The sequence below is a fragment of the Nothobranchius furzeri genome, chromosome 6 (assembly GCF_043380555.1).
Source record: "Nothobranchius furzeri strain GRZ-AD chromosome 6, NfurGRZ-RIMD1, whole genome shotgun sequence".
Classification (NCBI taxonomy): domain Eukaryota; kingdom Metazoa; phylum Chordata; class Actinopteri; order Cyprinodontiformes; family Nothobranchiidae; genus Nothobranchius; species Nothobranchius furzeri.
In genome coordinates, this window is record NC_091746.1 from 47,723,261 (window position 1) to 47,750,018 (window position 26,758).

The 26,758-nt window shown below is 42.5% G+C and overlaps 1 protein-coding gene across 1 annotated transcript in view; it reads right to left on the bottom strand.

Annotated features, from left to right (window-relative positions):
* The window catches only part of trabd2a (TraB domain containing 2A), a 114,197-nt gene that overhangs the window by 35,699 nt on the left and 51,740 nt on the right, over nucleotides 1–26,758 (bottom strand). Inside the window, exons 3-4 of the mRNA XM_015977009.3 lie at nucleotides 8,738–8,884; nucleotides 8,160–8,334 (exon numbers count right to left, since the gene is read on the bottom strand). Coding sequence (XP_015832495.1) covers nucleotides 8,160–8,334; nucleotides 8,738–8,884 — 322 coding nt within the window. The remainder of the gene's footprint in view (nucleotides 1–8,159; nucleotides 8,335–8,737; nucleotides 8,885–26,758) is intronic.

Below are 26,758 nucleotides of genomic sequence, written 5' to 3' on the forward strand. Positions count from 1 at the left end.
GGGGCGGGGCATGTGTTCTTCTCAATTCATGGAGGAAATAGAGGCTTTCTTGGCCAGTGATGTGTTGTTTTCAGACCAGGAGAGGTCCTCCAAGATGTGCATCCCCAGGAGTTTACTCAAAGTCTGGATATTCCCAGTACATCCTCAAATGTGAGTAGTGCTTCAACATTCTTCTGTTGTTTTCCTTTAGTCCAAGGAGGTTGTTAGCAGTAGCTCAGGCTAGCTCTGGTTTGGGCTAGCGTTTTTTCTGCAGTTAGCATTACTGCAACCATTTTCTTTCAATGTAGCTGGAGTTGAAGTGGTCTGGGATTTGTAGATTTAAAGTGGTGTGTCTATGATGTTTGAAACCTGATTTTCTGAGAACGAACCATTTCTCTGGGCTCTGTGGCCATTACAACATTATTAATTAAGATAAGAAAGTGGGTCAGAGTCAAACAGTAAGGCTAGGTATACACGCAACAGAGGCAAACTACACAGGGCAAATTCCTAATTATCCACAAGTTGTGCCACATAAAATTAAAATATCTAAAAAAAAAAAAACTACTTCTCATATCTGTCATATTTGGGCATTTTGGCAGAGAAGAGATGAACCCAAATAGTTTGATCTGTAATACATGCTTGGTATGTAAATGTTGGGTCACTAAAGAAGTAAACATCAATACTGATATTTTCTGATATTACATTTTAAGGCCAACAGGGTTTTTCCTGTGTTCAAATTTGCGTGGTGGCCGCCTCCAGCTAATTTTGTGCTGCCCCAGGCTGATTTCACTCTGCCCCCAGCTATAGAGCTCCGGACCCCACGTGACTCTCAGTTAGTAGACGCCATTTTGGCAGGTAAAAAAAGGTAAACAAACACATGAACGTGAATGGGATCAGCTTGGATTTTACTTCGTCGGAGTTTACTTCACACTTTAAAACCGAAGAAATCATTTATATAGTCAGAAATTAAATAGACTAAACATCTCTGACCCTTACCGTGTCCCTGGGATACTTTTTAAAAACGCCAGAAGCTGTCGGAGCGGACTTCTTACTGGACCTGGCCGGGGAACCCCTTGGGATTCCCCCGGAGGAGGAGGCTCCGGCGGCTGGGTAGAGGGAAGTCAGGGCCTCTCGACGCTACTGCCCTCGCAACCCGACTCTGGATAAGCGGATGAAAATGGATGGATGGATGGACAAATAACAGATTTACACGTAAGTAGTTTGAATAGAGTGCTGTGCTGTTTGATTGTATGAACTGAACGCCAAGAGAAATCACTAGTTTGATTTTATTTTTCCGTGAATAAAATAAATATGTCAGGCAGGAGCGTCTCAGGATCTGTCTGAGATCTGTCTCGGTGAGACGGATAATAGCAATCCAAAGTGCTTTTTATGTGTGATCTGACACTTGATCAACCATTGCTTAAAAAGTAAATACAGCTTAGCCGGTTAATTGCTGTGATCATAAAACACGTAAACGGCAGCACGCAGAACTCACGAGGCAACGTTTTACGTGATGTTTACTTGTTGCTATGAGTAATAAGACAGAAAAAGCCACGCCAAAATAAGTTTAGGAAGCCCACTAAGAATCGTAATAAAAGCATTTAAAATAAATACCATACACAGTTGAGGAAACGCTGGTTTAAATACCTGATATGAAGCGGTCGCTGCATAAGTGAAATCCTTTACTCTCGGGGTCCCACAGTTTCATTTAAGCCTGGTCACTAGCGCGTTTTATTACAATGATCCAACGTTTGCGGCGCTCCGGATCTTGGGGAATCCTGTAGAAGGATCTTCCCTTGACTTGTCCCCATCTGTTCTGGCATCCTGGGGCACAACAGGAATCGACCATATTTCCCGTGTGAGATTTATGACAACAAATAGTCTAGCTGCGGGCTTCTGCCTGCCAAAATGGTGCCGTTTCGATTTGAACATGCTGGGAGAAGTGACGTCAACTCCCGGAGCTCTATATGGATGTTTTTTTAACTGCAGTTGCAGCATTGCACCACTAAGGGCATTGTATCAGCAGCGGTGCACCGAAAATCGCTAAAACCGCTGCAGAAGAAGAAGATCAAAAACTGCTTTTCTCGCTAGTTGGTACAAGTTTATGGTTGGTGCTACTGACGTCCTGATTTCCCCCCAGGCTCTTCCATATCAGAGCAGGGCTGTACAGTGTGACGAAAAAACCTGTCTGTGCGTGTCCGTCTATTTTTAAACATGGCATGCAACATCTTTGAATTACTATTTTCCCTGGAACTTTATTGAACAAAAGCAAGTTATGTGTAAGAAAAATGCTTTTTACTGGAGCACAGTGTGGTCATCTGGATGCAGTGGAGGAAAATAAAGGAACCAGCAAAGGCACAAAGGCAGAACCGGTCCAAAGTTTGGGATCAAAATTGCAGCTATACGCAGATCAGCTAATACTAAAGCTAACGGGTAGCAGTCTCACGATCAAGTGGCGCACAGAAAAATGTATGATGATGATCAAACTATGAAAGACTAAGCTCTACAAGCGGATGAAAAATCCCCACCATCCTGTTTATTCTGCATCCTGCAGTGCTACGGATCAGAACCGCTGCAGATACCAGTTACATTACTGCTCCAAGTCTGCTCCACACACAGGAGCAGGAAGTACGGCAAGCCGTTGTAGTATATAATTCACAAACGCTTCTATCTTTGAACATAATTTAAACTGGATTATTGCCAACCCGTACATAATAGACATGCCACCGTTACATTGTTAGCAAAATAAATTAAATGTTATTACCATTTACAATACAAATGCATGTTAATGAAATGCATTATATTTTACTGGACAGATTTATGTGTTATTTTGACTAAGATGAGTGTTATTAATACAAACTTAAAATGTAACTGAAATGTAGGTCATATATTTAAAAATATTTTTAACTATAATTATCAGATGGGAAAAAGGGAACTAAACACCAATCTAATGCATATTATTGAGCCTTTTATAATAAGAGTCTGTTATATCCGCCTGATAATTTTGTTTTATTTCATATTTTTTAGCAGCAAACCAGTTTTGTTTCACTTGAAACGTTGTCAAATTGAATACTCAATTAATCAACAGATGCTTAGATTAAAACACTTAATTAAAAAAATATTTTGCCTTTAAAGGGGCATTATGGAAGCCAAAACATGTATAGAAATAATAAATTTCTTCTTCATACATTGTCCTGCAATGCCCTGGTCCTGTAGAATGAGTCCTGGCATTTTTACTGTGATTGCCTGTTTTTCTGTAAAATCACAGAAAAAGAGAGCTGCTCGGGTCGAGTTGGCTGCTTCATGCGCATTCACGCTCAGGCATAGCCCGCAGCCTAGTGATGAACCTAGCTACATTTCTGAGGACCCTTAGCTACTTTCTTCTAGATATTTCCTCTAAATTAGAAACAAAATAGCCATTTTCGCTCCGAACCATTCTTTGAATGTTGTTTCAGCTGTCATCAAGGATTAAAATGTTACAGATACAAAAGACATCACTGGCACTTTAGCTCACCTAGTAAGACGTTGGACTCTCGTGCAGAAGACCCAGGTTCAATTCTAGATGTGAACATAGTTTATTTAGAGTTTATTTTTTACATTAATGGTATATTTTTTTACAGTAAGATGCCCAAATTTTTATTTGAGACTCACTGAACGGCATTGAATTCACAGATAAAAAAGATGTGGGTTCAACTTTCGTTTTGGAACAATTTTTCAAGCAATGGAAGGGCATGATCTGAGCATGCAGGGAGACTGACCCATCTTAAACCTTTGTCGGCTGTGCTGAAGAGAAAGGTACAGAACCAAATTATTTAATGAATTAGCTGCGCATTCTCCTGTCCTCTGTCCTCCGGGCCACACACACGCACGCACGGGACTGTCTCAGCTGTTATTTTCGTTAAGGAGTGTGCACGTACAGCCTGCGCGCCTCGTGCACGAGCCTACTATTGAAGCTGCCGTTACGCTTTTGGCCTGAGGGGGCAATCACAAGCATAAAAATTCAAAACTCCGTAAAGTCCCTTTAAAAAAGTGAGGCAGAGTAGGCATGTGCTGGCGTATGGTCAGGTTGGTACCCAAGGGCGTCAGTTTGTTTTCAGAATTGCTGGGGACAATAACCATACACTTGAGTGGGGTTTAAAAATTGCTGGGGACAATAAAGTAGGTGTCGGCGACTCTGTAGCCGCATGCGGCTCTTCCATCCATCTGATGCGCTCTCTTTGCTTGTAAAATAATGAATGGATATTTAAATAAAAAGCTTTATATTTTACTGCATTAATTTTACATCTGTATGCCAATTCTAAATGTAAAGATTGTCTGCGTAAACCTGAACAGGTCCAACCCAGTCTTACTGTGAGACTGGGTTGACGCATCACGCTTGTGCGTAATCATAGGCGCTTCCTGAGCTGAAGGATGTCAGATTCTGGGCTTCTCCTCAGACAGGTTCCTGGATGCGTCGCCACATTGGAGACAGGAACAAGCGCTATTCAGCCAAAGTTTCATAATCAGGTGTGGCAGTGTGAGTGTCCTGTCACAGTGTCCCGATAGATCATGCGCCCTGGCTACTTAGCCAACGGAATATCTCTTTGGCTGACTGGTTAGAGCATATGACTCTCACCCGGTAGTTTGGGGATCGAATCCCGCCCGGGCCCTCATTTCTCCATCTTGCCACATATTGACGGATAAACTCAAGGATGTTGGTTGTTTTGAAAGAATTACCCCGACGCACACTGATGCGCATGGATGAGCTGACATTTTAATACGCACATCGCAGAGGTAACTTGATTCCCATCAGAACATCAGAGCTTTATACTGGACACTGTGTTCAGTGCGGCTCGGCGCGCCCACGGTGGACAGTGGGCTGAAGATCTGTAGAGGGATTCGCAGCGCAGAACCCCGGTGCATGCGATACGATTTCCTCCCACTGAAGCGTTCTGGAAACCCGGTCTCTCTGAGGGATGTGTCACCTGGAAAAATGTTCTTTTTATGAAATTATGAAACTTTGGCAGAACAGCGCTTGTTCCCGTCTCTAATATGGAGACGCATGACGCGTAGAGACATTTGATCACGCACAAAGTTTATGTGGAGCAGAAGCGGCCGGGCCACGGCAGGTGAAACGTTCCTAGCCTACATGAAGTGAAACTGTTTAATTCTAACATTAATGTGTTACTGGACATGCTGGTCTGGTTGATTAGACCAGTGTTTGAAGTGGAAAACACACACACACACACACACACACACACACACACACACACACACACACACACACAAACCAATTAAAATAATGCTGATAGCATGGACTAGAAGACAGGTGATGGTTTACGTATTTAAATGATGATCAGGCTGCTGTAAAATGTAATCTCCATCCACATCCAGACACAATTATCCTCTATTCTTTCTCTATTTGCTCTGCTCTTGTCTGGGCTGACGGTGCACGCGGCGCACCTAACTAGAGGCTGATGCACATTTTACGCATTTGGAGAGGTGGGCTGGAAGCTTTGTTTTTACTGGAAGATGGTCCACTTAACGCACGGGTGTAGACTACATATTAATGACAAATGAATGAAAATTAAATTGTGAGTTTTTACTTCATATTTTATAAATAAAAATGACGGGGGAAAACATTTATGACGTCTTTTTAAACTAAATTTTCTAGCGCGACCTGCCTGCTTCACTTAAGTCACTGCTTATTAAGGTCCGTCCAGAATTACCGTGGCCCACCCAAAAATGAAAACCTGGCGCCGCGCCTGTTGTAAACCTCTGCAAATTGTTGTTCTTCACTTTATCAAACTCAGACTTTGTACAGCTAATGTCAAGATGTAAAATTATGAATTCAGTCGAGCTCTTCCGTCCCTCCCTCTCCTGCTCTCCTGGAAACCCGACATCGGCTGTCAGAAGCGGAGGTGAAGAAGGAGATGAGGCAAACAGAGTGAGTGCGACGTAAAGAAACCAGACTGGTGTGGAGGTGAGCAAAACAGCTGGAAAAGTGTGGGTGTTGAATCCCCCACGGGTGCGACGCCCATGCGAGCGACCGGTACCGGCTGCTGTCATGTTGTGAGCAGCGCTCTGCTGTCTGAGGGTAGGCCCCGCCCACAACGCTGCGGCCGCTGTGGCTCCCAGTGTTTTCTTTACTGTGGGAAACGGGTAATAATGGCTCTTTGATGGGAACAGGTTGCCGACCCCTGGTATAAGATCTGAGCTGGTAAAACAAAAATCCTCATCAGCAGGCTTTTTTAAAGTGGGGGGGACACAGCTGCCAATCACAAATTTTGCTGGGGACATGTCCCCGGCGTCCCCGGTTAAAATGACGCCTATGTTGGTACCACCTCTGCCTCAATTTGAGCCAGGAAAAACCCTGGCCAGTATTGACAAATATTATCTCTAGTAAATTTGGTTTTAAATACTTAGACACCTTTTTAAAATACCCCCCCCCCCCCCCCCACACACACACACACCTTTTGTTTTGCATAGACCTATTTAAAAATATGAATTGCCTTTGGACATATTCAAGGCTTTTGAGCCAGCTTCCATACACACAAATTGCCGAACCCTGATCTGCATCAAACCAGGCAGTTTGACAGGAAGTAAATTATCACAGATAAACATTTTTGTTAGGTTGTTGTGGTAATCAAGCTTACTGAAGGCAAAAGTGAAAGCCCACAGTAATTTTCCACATAGCATCAGTAAGGAATCTGCCGGCTAACCGTACACGCTAATGAGGATCATTCCTCGGGAAGAGAAATATGCTTAATATGCTTCTGCTCCAAACAGCAAAGCTCTAATTCCACTAACTCAAATCTAGAGATCTGACTGAAGAGATTTCAGGTAGCTACAGATTATCTAGATGTTGATGTGTTTCAATTAAAGAGATACAAGTCTATTTTTTTCCCAGAGTCTACTGGAGTAATTCACCCTGACACTTCAGTAGGAAATAATCAAGCCTTTAATCTGGCGAGACATCCATTTTTGTTGATTCAAAGGGACGAGAGATGGTTACTGATAAGTCCCACAGCTGATGGTAACAGGGAAGTGAATATGCTAACACAATGGGCTCCATTGTATTTTGTGGCTCTGTGTGTGTGTGTGTGTGTGTGTGTGTGTGTGTGTGTGTGTGTGTGTGTGTGTGTGTGTGTGTGTGTGTGTGTGTGTGTGTGTGTGTGTGTGTGCCCTCTGACCCTTCAGGGTATAATTAAGGACACATTTTACCGAGGTTGGTTTTGGGAATGACTTCTGGCTGGGGTCTGTGTGTGTGCATGTGTGCATGTGTGCGTGTGTGTGTGTTTACGCATATGCCTGTGTGTGTGTGGGTGGGGGTGCATGGACCCCAACATGCCCTATCCCATACCTTGTACATGTCGACCTAACTTGCCCTCAGTATGTCTAGAAGTAGTGCTTCTGGGCTGATTGGCCATATCAGTTTCACTCACCAGCTCACCCACATAAATACACACAGAAGCACACACCTTTTGAGACCAAGCCCTTGTAAAGGCACCTCCTTAGGGACATGCTGTGAAATGTACTCCTTGTTAGAATGTATGTGTGTGCGTGCGTGTGCGTGTGTCTGCTTTTCTTCAGCTGTTTCCTGTCAGCTCAGAGACCAACCGACTGAAAGTCTCTCGTCTTTCTAAGGTTTCACTGACTTTTCTCTTGGAAATGACCAGAGAAAATGATGATGATGGTGTCTGATATTATAAGGGCAGTAAATTAAGGCTTGACTTTATTTCTGCATCTATGTGCATGAACATCTGGGACATATGCTCGAGTTTCTATTTTGAGGTAAACTGGACCACAGCATTTTCATTCCTATCCATCAGGTAGTGATAAAGGTTGAGTTTGTTTAAAAAAAAACATTAAAATTTTTTAAATGTAGTTCAGTTTAACTCTGATCAAAGACGTTTGAGCAGAGAAACCTCTTGTGTTGAGAAACAATGGTGTTCCCTTTGCTTTGGTCAAACCTCAAAAAATGACAAGCTCATGCACCATGTCAATACCTGTGCAAACTGCTGGCAGTCAAGGTGTGTGTCAACATGTGTAAAACTGACCGAAGTATAAACATTTTCTGTGTTTGGTGACTTGCTGTTGTGGCCATCTTTATATGGATTAACTCCAAAGGTTAGTCAGTTGTAGACCCACTAAAAGGTTTTTATCACATTGGATATTTTGCAATAATCTGAAGCACCAACCTGCACCAAAGGCAAAGAAGAAGCTCTTTTCTGGGTGTTCCTCGAGCAGAGCCCAGACCCTCTTGCCCATCCTCTCATTCCTTTTGTAAATGAGCTCTTGTCGGAAGTAGCTGTCTATTTCCTGGGCAGTCTCCTGCTCGCTGGGTGGCAGTGTCACATTATTGAAGTTGGGGACCTTAATGCAGAGGTAGAGATTTGATCAGACCATCAGGATGGGGAAAAGTGCATTTAGATTTCGGTTAACAAATGAATCCAAAATTCTTATGGAATACGTTTTGAATGACTGATCACTCAAAAACTCAGCAGAGTGAAAACAAAAGCAGAAATGTTGGATCTAATGGGATTTCAGGCAACCTAGCAAAAGAGAGTTATGGGTGTGGGAGAGGCAAACAATTGTCAAAAGGTCAAGGGTGAAAGCAAAAGGTTAAGGGACATGTCAATTGGACAAACAAAAGGTGAAAGGGTCAAAAAGACTCAGCTTATTAAGAAGTGTGAATGTAAAGATGTGGGTACTGATAGAATGGGATGGGACAAGGCAGGATAGGGTCAGGGTTAGTATAGAATAGGGACTGACTCACCTGTGACGTATCGTGATTAAAGATGATGGAGTTGAGATCCCCACAGTTGTAGTGCCTGATGAGGTCCTCGGTCGTGTACGGGACCTGCAGGCTCCCTGCTCTCATAGACTCCTGCTGCAACAATGTCTGGTTCAGGGCAAAGATCACCTAGAATGAAATCAGCAGTTGGTCAGTACTTTGTTGTAAAGTGTTTCACCAAATCATCATCAAATGTGATCTGAATAATCTGGTTGGATTAGTTATGTCTGCACATGTGTGCAGTTCAATGGTTTAGTGTTTGTTTGTGGATGAGATGAATATTTTAAACTGCAGTAATAAGTAATGCTGACATTTCTGTTGCTAGGCAATGTTTCCACATACTTGCTTACTGCAGGGGTTCTCCTGAAAGTGCAATGATGAAAAATGTTCTGCTTAAACAGCAACAACTGTGAATATTGAAATGTGGGGGAAAAAAAAGGCTCCCAATGTGATTTGAATATTTTTCCACACTTTTTCTGCATTTTGACTTCATTGCAGGATGTCCTCTGCAGACTCCTGCAACTGGAAATATGAAGGTAGGTTTTCCTGAGAGAATGAACATTTGGACCAATTCACCTGGTGTGAGCCAATGGTGAAACATAAGGCCTCTGCCTGAGGGAATGGTAATGGAATAATTGAATTGGGTGTACTGGACTGACAGGTAAGATCGTAGCCCTAGATATAGACTTCACTGATTCATAGTATCTCTGTAGTCGTTGTATGTCTAGAGGTTTCAACAGAAAGTTCCCAAACATTTAACTGTTTCAGAACCAACCTATTTGGAAGAGGTAAAGCCACAGTTTTAGACTGTTGGGCTTTTTTCATGTTTAAAGAAAAAGGCCAAGAAAAAAGTGGCTAAATAAATTGTCTGCTAACTGATTTAAAGGTTAATATTTCAGCCAAAGTAAGCTGAATAGATGTTAAATGTTTTAAAGCTGAATAGATGTTAAATGTTTTAAAGCTGAATAGATGTTAAATGTTTTAAATAATGACGATACCAAAACTATTATTTTCCTGCTGAGACCCTCTTTGTTTTATTCCATAAGTTTGTAGCCTGAACAGCCATGCCAATGGTTCCTTATGGGAAGCAAAGGGCCATTCAAATAACCCCACCCCCTGAGAATTCTAATGGGCCGTTCCCATCTGTACCTGGTCGGCCCTGCCCGGATAGCTCCAGTCGGCCCCAGCCTGGCCCGGTTGATTCCACACATCCTTGCTTAGGTATGCAAGGAATACAGTCAGAGACACTTTCAGCTTCTAGGTAATCAGCATGATAATGAATGATAATGAATCGAGCATGCTTTAAACCAATGTGGGCTGATTCGACCCGCCAATCAGAGGCTTGCTGTAATGGAAGGTGTGGATTTGCTGTCAGCAGTGGGTGTCAGCCTGAAGCAGACCACCTCAGAAAGAGGGCTGAAAAACAGTCTTGTTGCACCCTGAAAAAAGGCAGGCCACCAAGATATGTAAGCAAGCTATGCTATCCGGGCCGGGCCGACCAGGTACCGATGGGAATGGCCCATAACTGAGCCAATCAGCGCTGAGTAGCGTACGTCACACACCGCTACGCCCAGTTTCTCATAAACAACAAAGATGGCGTCTGAAGCAGAGCTCGCTGCAGCTCTGTTCTAAATGACTTGAACATGTCTTTAAAACCACAACAAGAAGAAGCGCTAAAAGCCTTTCTTCTAAAGTGCGATGTTTGCGCGATTGCCAGATGCCTTTTTTGACTATAGCAAAAGAAAAAAAAACTTTTGCGTTGTGTGGTACAGTTGTCATTTCAGCCTTTTTTCTGATTGGTTATTTTTGAGCTGGCCGCTCATGGTGCTCTCTTTCTATCCAGACTCCTCTTCTGTGTAGAATAGACAGAGGGCGAGTATGGCTGGTCAGGCTAATAAGTTTAGTTTCTGTGAGAGAAAAAACTTCCAAAATACCCACCTAAAGTTGTACAGTCCACACACACAAACTGGAACAACCTTTCTCTCTTTCTCTTTCTTATTTGATTGAAGAGGAACATTTTCCTGTGTTCCTTATTTCTCAAAGGGAGCAACCAGTCAAAGGAAGATATGTTGTGTCAGCTGTGGAACAATGCAATTACTGTCTGTAAAATTGAACCATGTTTTAACAATTCTGTGTACATCTGTGTACAATATGTATTCATCTGCATGTGTATGGAGTCAAACAAACTCGGTTTTGTTACACAAACTGGCATGCCAATCAAGGAAAGCGACTGTTTTTCTTTTAAGTTCTGTTTTCTAAGGTGCAGTGATGACAATTCATCCTCTCGGCCGTCCATTTGTGGGATCCTCGGTGTAGCAAAGAAGAGGAGGGCAGCAAAGAGCAGATGCCTTCTTGTCACAGGACAAAGAAGCCCTCCGTCACCCTCTCCTCTACGCTCCCTCCAGCTTTCATGAGCCGCCCATCAAAGTGGCGCTCTGCATATGAAAAGGGCCCTGTCTTTATGCCACACAAATTAGCCTATCACCGCCCCTCCGTGGCTCATTTCACAAAAACACCCTCACATCTGTGCCACGTTCGTGAAGGAAGGCCCTCATCTGCAGGGTCTCCCCTTTTTCTACTCGCCATGCCTTTCAGCCCCTTAAATTATGATCATGAAGGGAGGAGGAGAAAGACGAGGAGGTGGGGGCAATGCAAGGGATCTGTAGTCTCTCTCTCTCTCTCTCTCTCTCTCTCTCTCTCTCTCTCCATATATATATATATATATATATATATATATATATATGTGTGTGTGTGTGTGTGTGTGTGTGTGTGTGTGTGTGTGGGGTGTGTGTGTGTGTGTGTGTGTGTGTGTGTGTGTGTGTGTGTATAGATGATAGATAGATAGATAGATAGATAGATAGATAGATAGATAGATAGATAGATAGATAGATAGATAGATAGATAGATAGATAGATAGATAGATAGATAGATAGATAGACAGATAGATATGCATGCATTTGAAAAATAAATATGTACAGGTTTAGCATAAAATAACTTAATTAGGAGGAATCTACTATTATCTATTTTTTGTGAGCATCTTTTTCTGTTGTGCACCGAGGGTCAGTGGGTGCATTTTCCCACTCGGCTTCTTTCATCGGGTCCCCGTTTCTTCCTCTCTTGCACTGCCGTTTCTTAACCCGCCCCCTCCGGCACACACACACAGGCGCATGGACACACCCCTAGTTGATATCAAAGCAAGCGGAGCCAATGAAAGTCAATAATTGTCCTTTGTCATGGAAATGTCCCCTCTTGTTGAAATGGAGTGGGGTGGGTGTGCACGTCTAGAGCAAACATCATCACAGTTAGATTCCCACATGTGGTGATTTGAAGTGTTCAGCGGCTCAGTTGAAAGCTCTCTCTATCTCTCGCCAGAGTGTGTTGGGTTAGTGTTGCTCAAAAAGATGGCTGAGCAACCTTTGTAGAATATCTTTAAGGAGCACACTGCATTAATTACAGTTGCTAAAATCAGTATTTAGGCCGAGGGCTGCAACTGCAAAAAGAAATGGCACATTTCATTTAGTGGATGTGGAGAAAGATCCAGACTTTTAAGGATTTAGGAAAGCATTTTCATCAATGCAGCCATTGCTGCAAAAACAAACATGAATGAGCCAATTAGAAGATGCCCAGAAGGAGTAATTGTGTAGTTCAACTGTGTAGCAGACTTTCTGAACAAGTCATTGAAAAAGATTTACTGAACAGGTAATCAAAGAAAAAGAATCAAACATATATGTGTTATAGTAAACAAGTTCCCCTAGGGTTTCATTTTCAGAGGGAAATCACTGATCATTGCCCATTCACGTTTCGTCTTTGTTGCAGAGTTTATATCTTCATGTCCTTCTACCAGCAGGTGCATTCCTACGGCGTTGTCAGATTCTGTAACTTCAGAGTGACCTGTTGATCTGTAATTTTGCAAGAGGTCTTCTAAACATGGACAGGATCATTAATTTGACACGGTATGAATGTAGAAAGTTGACTCATAAATAAATACCTTCTCATAGTATTGTAATAGGATGTCTGAAGTCTAATATAAGTAAAAACACAAGATCTGACTTAACTGATCCTAACAATGAAGATTGTGCTTACAGGTGTCCAATCTTGATCCTTGAGGTCCACCATATTGCCTTTTTAATAATTTCTCTGCCGCAACACATCTGAATATTTAAATTTCCTCTACAGCGCATCCTCAAGCTTCAAGGAACCCTAATAATCTATTGATTCAAATTTGTGGTGATAAAAGCAGGACTACTGACACCGCCCTATGTTTCAGCTGTTCCCCTGCTCTAACACACCTGATTCAGTGATTGAATCATCTCTACAGCATGTCCTCAAATTCTTCATGACTTTTACTCAACCTTTGACTCAACAGGTGTGTTGGTGCAGCGACACACAGAAATGCAGATCGTAGCTCTCAAACATAACAAGCATATTGTATAAGCATCTATTAAAGCATATTGACGTACCAACTGAAAAAAGCAGGTTAGGTTTCCAAAATAAGCAGCTCTGTTGACAAACCCATTAAAATCAGAGTCACGTGATGCTGATGATCTCAAACGAACCAGCAGTCATTCATCCATTGATCATAATTTACAGTCATAACTATATCATGCTACTTAATCATCACCCTATTGACAGCATGATAAGTTGGCTGATCAGTGAGTGGCTGATTTAAATGAGTACAAAATTCAAATCAGAAACACATTTTGTCTGTTAATACACAACTTTTGTATTCAAGCTACATTAGTGGCTGCACATGCTGTAATGTGAACAACATGTAAACACATGGGTAGCCTTCGGCGAGCTCAGGATTCTCTCATTTTAAGCTCTGGCACTGAATTAAAATCGTTTCGGTAACTTAAGTTCCAATTCAGTTTTAATGACATTCTAAAGAGGAGCATGTGTTTTTCTGCATGCAACAATCCTCCTGCGTGGGTGTTTTCCTTTGTCTCATGACTGATAGTATGTCCACATGTAAGAAGAAAACCATGTGTTGTAGCAAGTGTTTCAAAGGTTGGCCATTCACACGTGCGCGCGCGCGCGCACACACACACACACACAATAGTTAGGGAAAGAAGAGGAGAGCAATGATGTTTATAGAAATATGTCAGACCAAAAGTCAAACCGATGAGGCAGAAAACATGAACTAAAACCTGATTTGATCAGTGAGAGCTCGTGTCAGACTACCGACAGAGACAACAATCAGCTGAGATGGATACTCTCGTGATGTTATCAGTATCAGTGAAAGGTTCGTTGAAGCAGTCAGCCATAAAGCAAGTCCAATTAGGAGGACCGCAGCAGGACTCTTAAAAACGTCTGCAGTCTGATGAAGTTTCAGACGATTTGAAAATGAAATAAAGGAGACACAAGACAAAGCTGACTTTGCACTATTTGGTACAAAAGCACATTTATTTACTTTATTGTTATTTTTAGCTCATCTATTTGGAACCTGTAATACTTTATACGTCTGTGTATTTTTTGAGAAAAGTCATTAAATCTTATCAAACACAAAAAGGCTCTCATTCTCATATTGTTGCCAGTAATGGATTCTAGTATTCTCCCATTCTGTTTAGAAGAACTGTGAAATCAGATTTGTCTTTTTTAACAAAGGTCATATGAAAATGTTTATCAAAGATGGTGCTTGATCATTTAGCCCTTGGAGGAGGGTGGGAGATTTAACCTAATTTTAGATCAAAACATAAATGTCTCTGAATTGATTAAAATGTTGACATTTGTTGTTGGGTTTTTTAAAATTATTTTTGTGGTTATTAATGTGGTCAAGGGAAAACGATGGAACTATCAAGTCCACATCCACACCGGTTATGGAGAGCACCGGTGTGCAGTAAGCATGGAACATGAAGACAAAATGAACATTTAACACAACACAGACACAGATTGAGACCAGTGTAGTGTCAAAAAAAGGGTTTTCATCTGTGAAAGCAGTTTATGTTATATCAGTCGTTGTCATCGGAAGTGAGTCAGTTAGGGCTCATTGAAATATTTAGCTAATGTACCAAGTAGTCATAAACAGGGGGAGTGAGGGGGAAGCAAGAGGCATCAAAACTTATGATTCATTTTATAACCACATCTGAATCATAATCAAGTCAAAGGAGGAGCATAAAGATCATTACCCCATTTTACAAGTGACTATTAATCAAAACGTAAAGTTTTAGCTTCAAACCTCAACTGAGTTGTAGCTATGTTTGCGTCTTTGGAAGGTCAGTTGGCTGTGGCAGCCATTTTGAATATGGTTGAAGTGAACTAGATGTAGATGCATGTTTGATGATTCATCTCCTAAACTGTTCTAAGAATCTGTCCACTGGTTCATGAGACATGCAGCTAACGCTACACATAAAGCTAAAGTACAGGTGACACAGTAAAATGAGAATATGGTGCAAGAGTTCATTTATGTCAGTAACTCAACTGAAAGGTCAGGAATTAAGACTCATTACATACAAAGCCAAAAATCTGAAGCCTTAATTTGTTATACCTGTGATGATTATGGCTTACAGCTAATGCAAACCTGATTACAAATCTCAAATAAAATAGAATATTGTGGAAAGGTTCAAAATTCTAGACTCAAAGTGTCACACTCTAACCAGCTAATGAATGCAGAACACCTGCAAAGGCTTCTTAAGCCTTTAGATCAGGGGTGGGCAATCCTGGTCCTCGAGGGGTGCTACCTAGCATGTTGTTTTTCTTCTCTAAACCTGAATCCTGGATGAACCACCTTTTCAGCAGCTCATCAGGCTCTGCACCAGCCTGTTAATCACCAGCAGATTCAAACCAGGTGTGTTTAAGCAGAGTAACAACTAAAACCCGCTGAATAGCGGCCCTCAAGGAACCAAGATTGCCCTCTGCTTTAGATGGTTTGTCAGGCTAAGATGAATTCATGAAATAAATGGACTTTGGCAAAATTTTTTAATTCTTATACTTTCACCAGTAAACACACATGAAGACGTACAGAAGCACTAAGGCTAAGCAAAATTCACCTTATTTTTAGTTTTTGATGGGTGGCAAAAGGAACTAAGTGTTTTAAACTATACAGAATAAATGAAAACAGTGAAAGATGCTTTTAAAGTTGTTCCTTAGAATTTACTTAGTTTGAACATTTAAACTTCTGATTCCAAATTAGATACTGTAAAAACAAAGCTGACTTTAGAGCTACAGACATTCAATTTTAACAGTCCACAAACTTTATCCTGCATTGCCATCTTAAGATCGTTGAATCTAGAAACATATACAGATGTATCACGTCAATAAACATATTTTAGTGAAATGCTATATAATTTCTGTCCAACTGTAGATTGCAAAGACAAAAAGATGTGAATATTTTTTTCACATTTGGAAAGAATGCTCATGAGTACAGTAGCTTCAAAATACTTTTCATCTTATTCAGCAAGTGCATGTGCGCGCACGCGCACACACACACACACACACACACACACTCCTGTCAAACTGAGTTATCTGTATTGTTTCTGCACTCCATCCTCCCACCTTCTCCCTCATACTTGTCCTTTCTTCCTGGTCCTCTCATTCCCCCTTTTTCCACTCCTGTCATCCAGCATATTTTCCATAACTTACCATCCTCTCCACTTTCATTCACAAACTCATCCTTCCATCTTTCCTCTCCCTTTTGATCCCTTCATTCCCTCCCTTTCCTTCCATCCATCTTTCCCTCCCCTTTTCCCTTTCCTCCTTTGATCTTATATATCCCCTCTATCAGCCAGGTCTTTTAGGATTTGACCTCTGCATTCCTCGGGTCACTAATGACCTCCTTGCGGCGTGTGTAGGTTTCTGTGAATGTGAGAGTGTATACACCTGTACGAGATTAAGTCTGTTGCCTGTTTGTATGTGCATCTGTTCGTGTGTGTGTGTGTGTGTGTGTGTGTGTGTGTGTGTGTGTGTGTGTGTGTGTGTGTTTCATCATCATGGATTACAGCAGCTTCCACAGAGCTCTGAGTGGACCTTTGAAGATCGATTTATTAATATTTTCCAATACGATACAAAAGAAAGGAAGGATGGGGCTAATATTGGCTCTGTGTCACAGAAAGAAAGAAGTTTTTAAGCCACACTGTAGGAAGGAAACTCCATCCCCAGATATCCCATTCCTTTTTATTGTCAACAGTTCAATCTATGGATGGTGACAGGCACAATATTCTCCCAAAGCCAGTCAGCTGAAATATGTTTCTATGAAATTTCTTTCTTTCCAAACTGGGCCAGAGAAAGTGAGCTTCAACTAGAAAGGAAACTATTTCTAAAACATAATTTTATTCACTGTAGCTTGGCAAGGGGGACTTCAAGGAGGGGTGAACATGGTGCAGCCTGTTTACAAGGGGGTAGGAGGGATAGATCATTGGACTGGACCTTAAACTGTGGCTCTATCTGGTATTCATTTAATCTGGATATTCCAAGTACATTCATGAATGTGAGTACTCCCAACAATTATTTATTTTCTTTTTCTCCAACAAGCACTAGCAGTAGCTCAGGCTAGCAGTAGCACTAGCTGGTTGTCACGATGGTCGACTGGGTACGGGAGTTGAACTCGGTAAGGATGTTTGACGTCTGGATTATTCGGTAGAGAACTCTGATCAGGGGTTTCAATGAAACAATGACTGAGTGAAGAGCCGGTGCGGCGTCTTCCATATATAGGCTTGGGTGTGACTGGGAGAATGCCGGGAGTTCCCGCGAGGAGCTTGCTGGGAAATGTGGTCCAAGATGGAGGCCGGTTAGCTGGGAGAGGCCGGTTTGGGGGCTTGGGTTCTGACACTGGTGCTAGTGTTGTTCTGCGGTTAGTGTTACAACAACCAATATATAATATTTTCTTATCCGGCTCTCAGAGAGTTCAGACGCTTTTTCTTCAGCTCCCTTATCTGCTTCCCCAAGGCTCTCTGTCCTGTCTGCCTACAGAGCACTTCTCTGCATTTCTCCTGATATCACTACTTCTTTTTGGAAAATGGACTTAATTAACTGGTCATTCAACGCGATTGATAAGATTTTTTCTACGATGAGAACGGAGAAGGGGGCTCCCACCTGCCCTCAAGGGACATATGCACTCGATTTTTGGGAGGTCTGGCGAATCGTGTGCCTCTCTCAGTTGTCCATCGAGGACGTGGATGATTTGTGGATATTCAGCCTGATGATCACTGGATTTCTTCTGATTGGAGTGGGAGGATATCTGGTTTTCTGGACATTTGGGAAGACGGGAGCGATTGGAGTGCGACCCGCACCCACGGAATGTACCGCCCGTGCGGTGACCTCACAGACTGGGACGTTACTCGAGGTGAACCATAAGCTGGACAATGACCTCGCGGTGTTGCCTGTGTTAGAGCGCAAGATGGATGTCATCTCAGAGAGGGTCGCCAGACGGTGTGGGGATGTTTAGAACACATAATTGGCTTCACTGGTGGACATGAATGACCACTTAATAGACTCCAAGGCAGAGAGGAAAATTATCTCTGTCTGCCCTAAACAAAGTCTTGTTTATCCTTATCTGATGCCAAGGCAGGCTCCAAGGCTGCCATCAACACACCCCCACGAAACGAGGAAGGCCGACAGATGCTGTCCCCCCCCCCCCCACCCCCCCCCCCCACCCCCCGCCTTCAGATTGTTACTTCTGCTTCGAGGTCATCGACCTGCAGGAAACTCAATGCGCTCTCTGTCCCTCATTTCTCCCTCCCACCTGTTTGACTGCAGCTGGCTGAAGCGCCGTACTGGCAGCTCCCGTTGGAGGAATCAGGATCCCCCCCCCCCCCCCCCTATCGGAGCCTGTGATGTTTTGTAAATGTGATGTTCGTGCTTATATGTCTGAGGTGTTTTTTTGCGTAGTACAGCTACGCCCCTGTCGGGTGTAACTATGATATGCCTGTTTTTTCCCCTCCACCAACCTATCCTCATGTAATTCCTTTTCATCTATTAAGGTAGCGTGACTCATGTTGCGAATGACCGCAGTCACCAATTCTTGTCATCTGTCTTGCCCATGTATGTCTGATCTCTGATTTGTGTGTACTGAAACTCAATTTCGTTTCTCTGTATGTCTTGCACATGTGGTAAAAATGACAATAAATGACTTTGACTTTGATAATGATGGAATGGGCTGGGACATAAGGTGATGTGTCTAAAGCCTAGTTGATATGACTCCATCAAAATGTATGCATTCCAATGTCTCCAAGTGTCAGTGTTGTGAAGAAAGACATAGGGTGTGTCCAAATCCACGGGAAGGATGCTTGTAAGAGTGCGGTGATGTCACCACGCAGCGACGAGTACTGTCCGAATTCCAAGAATACTCATTCTCACGTCTTCAAACGCATCCTCGCTCCGCCCACGTTTCGAGGACGGGTCTGTTGTATCCTCACAGAACAAGGCTATCCCAGCATGCTTTGCGCGACAGCTGTGGATTTTCAACAGGCAGAGAAAATGGGGAGAGCTACGAAGTTTTAAACGTAAGTTTGTTAAGAGCTAGCCGTAGAAACCTTAAAAGCTTAAAGCGGTTCAGTTTATAGACATTTTTTGTTTGTATATTGGTTTTTTAAATTACATTTTAGGCAGAAATCAGCCCGAACAAGTTTGTTTCGCAGGTCCCAGTTATTCCCGTGTGTGTGTGGCGAATTAAACTTGTCATTTGTTTTAAGGACAACGGAGCAAAGAAGCGTTTTTATTAAGCTTAGAGGTGAAGAGTGAAGCTGTTTAAACACAACCACAGAAATTCTTCTGTGAAAAGTACTTTTACATTCAGGGATTTACACAGCTGACACGTTATAATGAAGTAAAAAAGTTTGTGTGAAGAATATAATTTTTATCTTCTCATGTGGATGAATGTAAAAATGTGTTTATTGCCTTTGTCACCTGCGATCTGATTTTCTCTGTAGGACTGCAGGTGTCCAGGGTCAGGAGAGGCTTTACCTGGTGGTCCTCCTGGGAGAGAGGCCTTCTACTGTCATCATGTTAATGTTATTTAGCTGTTTGATATTTGAACATGTTTATTAAAACAAAAACTAACTGATAACTCTTTCTGGTCATTTATTTTATCACAAGTTTTATTATTACAGATGTTTTTTGAACATGTTACATGAACATAAAATGAAAAGATGGTAAAGAGACAAGATTATTTATGATACGTTACACTTATTTACAGATCAAACCAGTATGGACCAGTTTTGTACAGTTAAAGCAGGATTAACCTGAGTGACTCTTCCTGGACCATTTATTTAAACTGAGTGAGCAGGAAGTCTTTAACAGTGCAGCTGGATCTGCTGCAGGAGGATCCAGACATGGATGGAGGGCTGGAGCAGACCCGTGGCTGGACGTTTCTGGCCAGAGGAACATCATACAGGATGGTAAAGAGACAAGATTATTTATGATACGTTACACTTATTTACAGATCACAACCAGTATGGACCAGTTTTGTACGGTTAAAGCAGGATTAACCTGAGTGACTCTTCCTGGACCATTTATTTAAACTGAGTGAGCAGGAAGTCTTTAACAGTGCAGCTGGATCTGCTGCAGGAGGATCCAGACGTGGATGGAGGGCTGGAGCAGACTCGTAGCTGGACGTTTCTGGCCAGAGGAACATCATACAGGACGGTCTGCAGAGAGCTTTGGGACGCTTCCTCTCACTGTCCACTCCGTTGTCCATCTACAGGGCCTGCTGGGCTGGCTCAGACGACGGCTGTTAATTCTCTGTGAATGACTTGCCTGTTAACAATAGTGGTGGTCTGCTGGTACCTCCTTCAGGACAGAGCACCACTGACCTCCTCCACACACATCTTCCTCATGCTCATCCTCCAGACCCACAACTTCACCAGCACCGATGCAGATGTGCAGCACAGTGCATGCTGACCTGTAATAGATTAAATAAGAGTTGTTGTTTTTTATAGAAACATGTAAAACAAAACATAACCTGCAGTACACTGGTTCTGTTCAGTTTAAAGAAAAACAGCAGGGAATAGTTAAATAAAAACTACAGAGAATTTACATTTTTAAGACAGATTTAATCATTATTAGGCTTAAGTTGAATAAACAAATGCACGATGAAAACACTTCAATGGTATTTCATTAAAAAGCCTATTTTTTTAAAGCATTTTACCCCCATTTGATGCAAAATAAGTTCTACGGTCCAATTTACATTAGAAAACATCCTACTGCATTCAACATTTATCATGCTTTTGGTTTATATTAATTACCTACATGATAATACTCTGTAGTAATGTGTTGTGTATGTTTAACAAGTTCCTTCTGTAGCTTAAAACATACATGAAACCATCTAAAGTTAACATGTAAGTCCTGAAAGCTTCTAGAATAAACAAAATTACTTTACCTGAAGATGGTTGTGAACAAACGCTGCTGATGGACGTGAAGCTGATGTATAGCTCCTTAATATTCCTGCTCCATTTTTGCTAGCTTTAGTATTTTTCCTTTGCGTGTAGCTGCCGTCACGGCTTTGACGGGACCTATGGGCCACCGTAGAGGTGAAGGCTAGACTGTCCAAATTTAGAGCCGCTGACTTCCGGTTTTAGCGGTCTTCAAGGACCCGGACTTGCTAGACCGGCGAGGACCCGTACTCATAAGCATCCTTCCTGTGGATTCGGACACACCCATAGTCCCTCCAACGTGTGGGTCTTCCTTTAGGTCCCCTCCCAGTTGGTCCTGACCAGATCCCCGAGCCACCTCAACTGGCTCCTCTCGACGTGGAGGAGCAGCGGGTCTACTACGAGCCCCTCCTTGATGACCGAGCTTCTCACCCAATCTCTGAGGGACAGCCCAGCCACACTGTGGAGAAAACTAATTTCAGCCACTTGGATCCGCAATCTCGTTCTTTCGATCACTACCCAAAGCTCATGACCACAGGTGAGGGTAGGAAAGTAGATCGACGGATAAATCAAGAGCTTTGCATTCTGGTTCAGCTCTCTTTTCATCACATCGGTACAACGCCCGCATCACAGCAGATGCAGCACCAATCCACCTATTGATCTCAAGCTCCATTTTTCCCTCACTTGTGAACAAGAACCCAAGATACTTAAACTCCACCACTTGGCAGGACCTCATCCCTGAACTGGAGGAGGCATTCTATCCTTTTCCAATTTAAGACTATGGTCTCAGATTTAGAGGAGCTGATTCTCATCCCAGCTGCTTCACACTTGGCTGCAAACTGCTCCAGCGAAAGCTGAAGATCACATTCTGATGAAGCCAACAGGACCACATCATCTGCAAAAAGCAGAAACCTGATCCTTGGGCCACCAAAACGGATGCCCTCCACACCTTGGCTGCACCTAGAAATCCTGTCCATACAAGTTATGAACAGAATCGGCCTTGGCAGAGTTCAACTATCACCGGAAACGAGCACGACTTACTGCCGGCAATGTAGACCGAGCTCTGACACCGGTCTCACAGGGACCTAACAGCCCGTATCAGAGGGCCTGGTACCCCAGACTCCCAGAGTACCCTCCACAGGGCTCCCCACGGGACACGGTCGAACGCCTCCTACAAATCCACAACACACATGTAGATTGGTTGGGCGAACTGCCACGAACCCTCCAAGACCCCAAGTGTGTAGAGCTGGTCCAGTGTTCCACGGCCAGGATGAAAACCACAATGTTCCTCCTGAATCAAAGGTTTGACAATCTAATGGTCCTTTCTCTCCAGAACCACTGAATAGACTTTACCAGGGAGGCTCAGGAGTGTGATCCCCCTGTAGTTGGAACACATTCTGCAGTTCCCCTTTTTAAATAGGGGAACCACCACCCTAGTTTGCCAATCCAGTGAAACTGCCCCTGATGTCCGCGCGATATTGCAGAGCTGCATCAACCATCACAGCCCCACAACATCCAGAGCCTTAAGGAACTCCGGGCAGATCTCATCCACCCCTGGAGCCTTGCCACTGAGGAGTTTTTTGACCACCTCGGTGACCTCGGCCCCTGAGATTGAAGAGTCCGTTTCAAAGTCCCCAGACTCTGCTTCCTCACTGGAAGACGTGCCAGTGGGAATGAGCAGGTCTTCAAGGGTATTTCATCCACAGATCTACAACATCTTGAGTAGAGGTTAGCAGCACAGCATCACCATTATAAACAGTGTTGGTAGGCACTGCTTTCCCCTTCTGAGATGCCGGTTGGTTGACCAGAATCTCCTGGAAGTCTTGCTCTATGGTCTCACTGAACTCCTCCCATACCCAGGCTTTTGCCTCTGCGACCACCCGAGCCGCATTCCGCTTGGACTGCCAGTACTGATCAGCTACCTCTGGAGTCCCACAGTCCAAAAAGACCTGATAGGACTCTATGAGCATCACTAAACTTAAAATGGTTTATTCTCTAAACTATTTCCTTTCTTATACTGTTTAAATAGCTTAAGATTGAAAATTACAGTTTTTGCCCATTGCTTGAACACATTTTGCAAAACTTGGCTCATTGTGCCAAAACTCTACACACAAGTAAACATAACGCAACACTGGGAAAATTACCATTCACATCTGTGTCAAATTGAAACTCGTCTATCAAAACCTAAACTCTGCTATCAAAACTTAACATTCCTTTGTCAAAATGAAACTATGACGACAAAATGATAACACACTTGCATCATGTGAATACACTTTCAGATTGGAAGCAACACACTAGAGTACTTTATGTAAAACAATGCAGTCTTTCATTCTCACTGTTTTTATTCTGTTCATCAGTTAGCTTTCTGTGAAGCTTAATGAAACACTGTGTTTGTTCACAATAAAGGTTTTCCCAACAATCAAAAATGAACGTACTGAAAGGTTACAAACAATATCAACTCAATACTGCACATCACAGTACTACAGTATACTTTACAGTACAGTACTCTACATGCAGTAACAAAAAAACACACTATTGTAAATAAAGGAAAAACTAGGTAATTGTGCATGAGTGGGATTATGGATCCTGCCGTCTGTTTGAGTCTGGCCACATGATCTCGTCAACATCACAAGCGATATTTTCTCCTGCTAAGCAACGGGGAAAATAGCTCCTTGTGTGGCGAACCCATGCCTCTTCCATTGCCTGACGAAGAAGCATGCGGGCATGTGGTTGGCGGTCATACACGCGCCATCTCCATGCGGAAACAAATTCCTCGATTAGGTTTAGAAATGGCGAGTAAGGGGGCAAGTAAACAACTTCAAATTGAGCATGGTTTGTGAACCAGTTCCGGACCAGAGCTGCCCAATGGAAACTAACATTATCCCAGACAATGACAAACCTGGGCTGCTCTGGTCTGTCCCGTACAACTGCATCATGAAGTGCATCTAGAAATGTGAGTATTTGTTGGGTATTGTAGGGACCTAGGTTGGCATGATGGTGTAGTAGCCCTCGAAGGCTTATGGCGGCACACAATGTGATGTTTCCCCCGCGCTGCCCCGGGACATGCACAATTGCCCTTTGGCCAATGATATTACGACCCCATCGTCTATTTTTAGTGAGGTTGAAGCCAGCCTCATCAATGTAAATCAATTCATGAGGCTGTGCAGCTCCATCCATGTCCAAGAGTGTCTGCAACAACAAAAAAAAAAAAAAAAAATACATAGAATGGATGGCTGGCATTACTCAAAACACACAACTACAGTACTACACGTACAGATCCCCCCCAATTTAGCATCAGTTTACAGCTGAGCAGCAAGTATAATCAGCTTAGTACTTAATTTACATTTTATTATGTTGTCATGAAGGGGCATTTCCCATTGAAGACTATAGATCACACTAACAACTGTGAAGCCAGCGGCCATGACACAAACCACACTTCTTCATCTTAAGCTTGTAAAGGTCATCCAGGTCATGGTCATCCAAAATGCTTCAAACAAAGGCAACCGGACTCTTTTGGTTCCTTGAAGACGGTTAACTTCTCGTCCATCTTCATCTCCTTCCTACTGTGTGAGTTCACTTTGTCTCAGTTCAAAACCCACCTCCCTCTCCCCCGCTGTCCTGGTCTCCCCCTCACGCTCTGTAAAAACATTCTTGCAGGGTGCATTTACCTTGGTGCCCGGACGCAGCCAAATATTTAGGCTGTCAAAGGGAATCAGCCTCAAACCAAATGGCTCAAGGATTGCTAGTGTGTGTGTGTGTGTGTGTGTGTGTGTGTGTGTGTGTGTGTGTGTGTGTGTGTGTGTGTGTGTGTGTGTGTGTGTGTGTGTGTGTGTGTGTGTGTGTGTGCACGCGCGCGCACTTGGGACTGTTGTGATTGAGATGCCAACTTATGAAACCCCCAACTCTTTCCTGCTTCTCTAGACCATGAGCATGTTGCTGATAATTGACAGCAAAAGTATTATTAATGAAAATGTACTGTTTTGATGTTGTTAGTGATCAGAGTAACGAAAGTTCAATCCCAGTAGGTGTTTATTGGTGAATCCTAACACTATCCTTATCTAACACTTTATAAAGTAGCAAAATCAGCTAAACCACTTGTCTTTCCACACTCACTGCCACTACTGAAGGTAAATGATTGTGATCGATGGTGAACACAGTCTTCCACAGCAGGTTTACCCTTTCTCTGTCTCTATCCATCACTTCTTCTTTTACTTTCTCTTGCCCTTGCAAAAGGCACAGCAACCACCTAGCCGCAGAGTCCATCCATCCGCTAGCAACTACACGTGTATCCTACAAACACAGCAAGCCACAAAGAAAACAGCTATCAATCTCAACGCCTGTCCGTTGCCCAGAAGAACACAGCGACTTCCAAGTCAGCAGGAATCAAGACAAACACAGGCAGTACACTACAGCTGCAAACTCTTAGTTCAGGGTTAAAGCCAGATTATCCTCTTTGCTGCACATGACAGGTTGAGACGTCAGCGTTGGGGTTATCTAGATTTGCTATACTGGCTGCATTTGTCCTCTTGAACAGCAGGTGTCAGTATTGAGAAAATAATGTAAGATTGAGACTGGAAGACATTGCACTAGAAGAATGATATGTTTAACCCTTTATAAGGCACACATTGCAGTAGTTTAAAATTTCAAGCCCATGGTGTTATTGTGGCATATAGCTAGTTTTTCTTCTGTTGTTACACATTTCAAAAATGTTTCTTTTCATACAGGAAATCACAGAAAACTAAGTGATCAAATACGGATTCAGGCCCTGTTCTGGTGGAAACCAAATTAAAAAAACAAGCATGAACAAACTAAATAAATCTACATTTTTAAAAATGTAGATAATGATAAGACAATGATATAGCACCATTTACAACATAATATCACTGTAGATTAATACAGAGTATATCACTATTATTTTACTACAATATAATATATTCTTTATAAAACTGAATACTGTGGAATATTTTTGAAAGTTACTGAACAATAGAAACTGTTTCGGATCAAATATAGTTTATTAAAATATTTTAGAATCTTATACACTGAAGGATCTGCCTCAATGTCATCTTCCTCCTCATCATCATCATCACTAATGGTGAGATTGGCTGGCACAATAACTGTCCTCCTCCATTTTCCATAGAAATTTTAGTTTACAACAGCAAAATATATTCAATATTATAATTGTTATTGTTACTGTTACCATCAGATGACACAAAAAACAATAGAATTTACCTAAAAATATGCATAATTTCTTTTACTTGTTCAGGGTATATGATCAAATATGGCAGCTATGATTCTCATATGATTTTACCAACTACATTGATTTTAACATTTACAACACATATATCCTTATTTAGAACAACTAGTCAACCTTGTGATGTGAGAGTTGCATAAACCTAGCATTGATAGTGTCAGAGATCACGAGGAGAGACTGAGCTGCAGTGAGGCAGTTTTAAGGTTGTGCAGACACACCAATATTTGGCGCTTCACAGAACCGTGCTGACTGGTCGAACGGCGCCATGGCACCAACTGGTACTAGCTTGATCTCTGAGCACTGGCTGGGTGAAATCCTGTAATTCTATGAGTCCGTGAAAAGTCACACCAACATCATTTATTAAGTGAGTGGTAGTGTCTAAATATAGACGCTGGCCCCATAAAATGCAATTGTGGTTTCATCTTTGGTGCTTTCATTTTTTGTAATTTT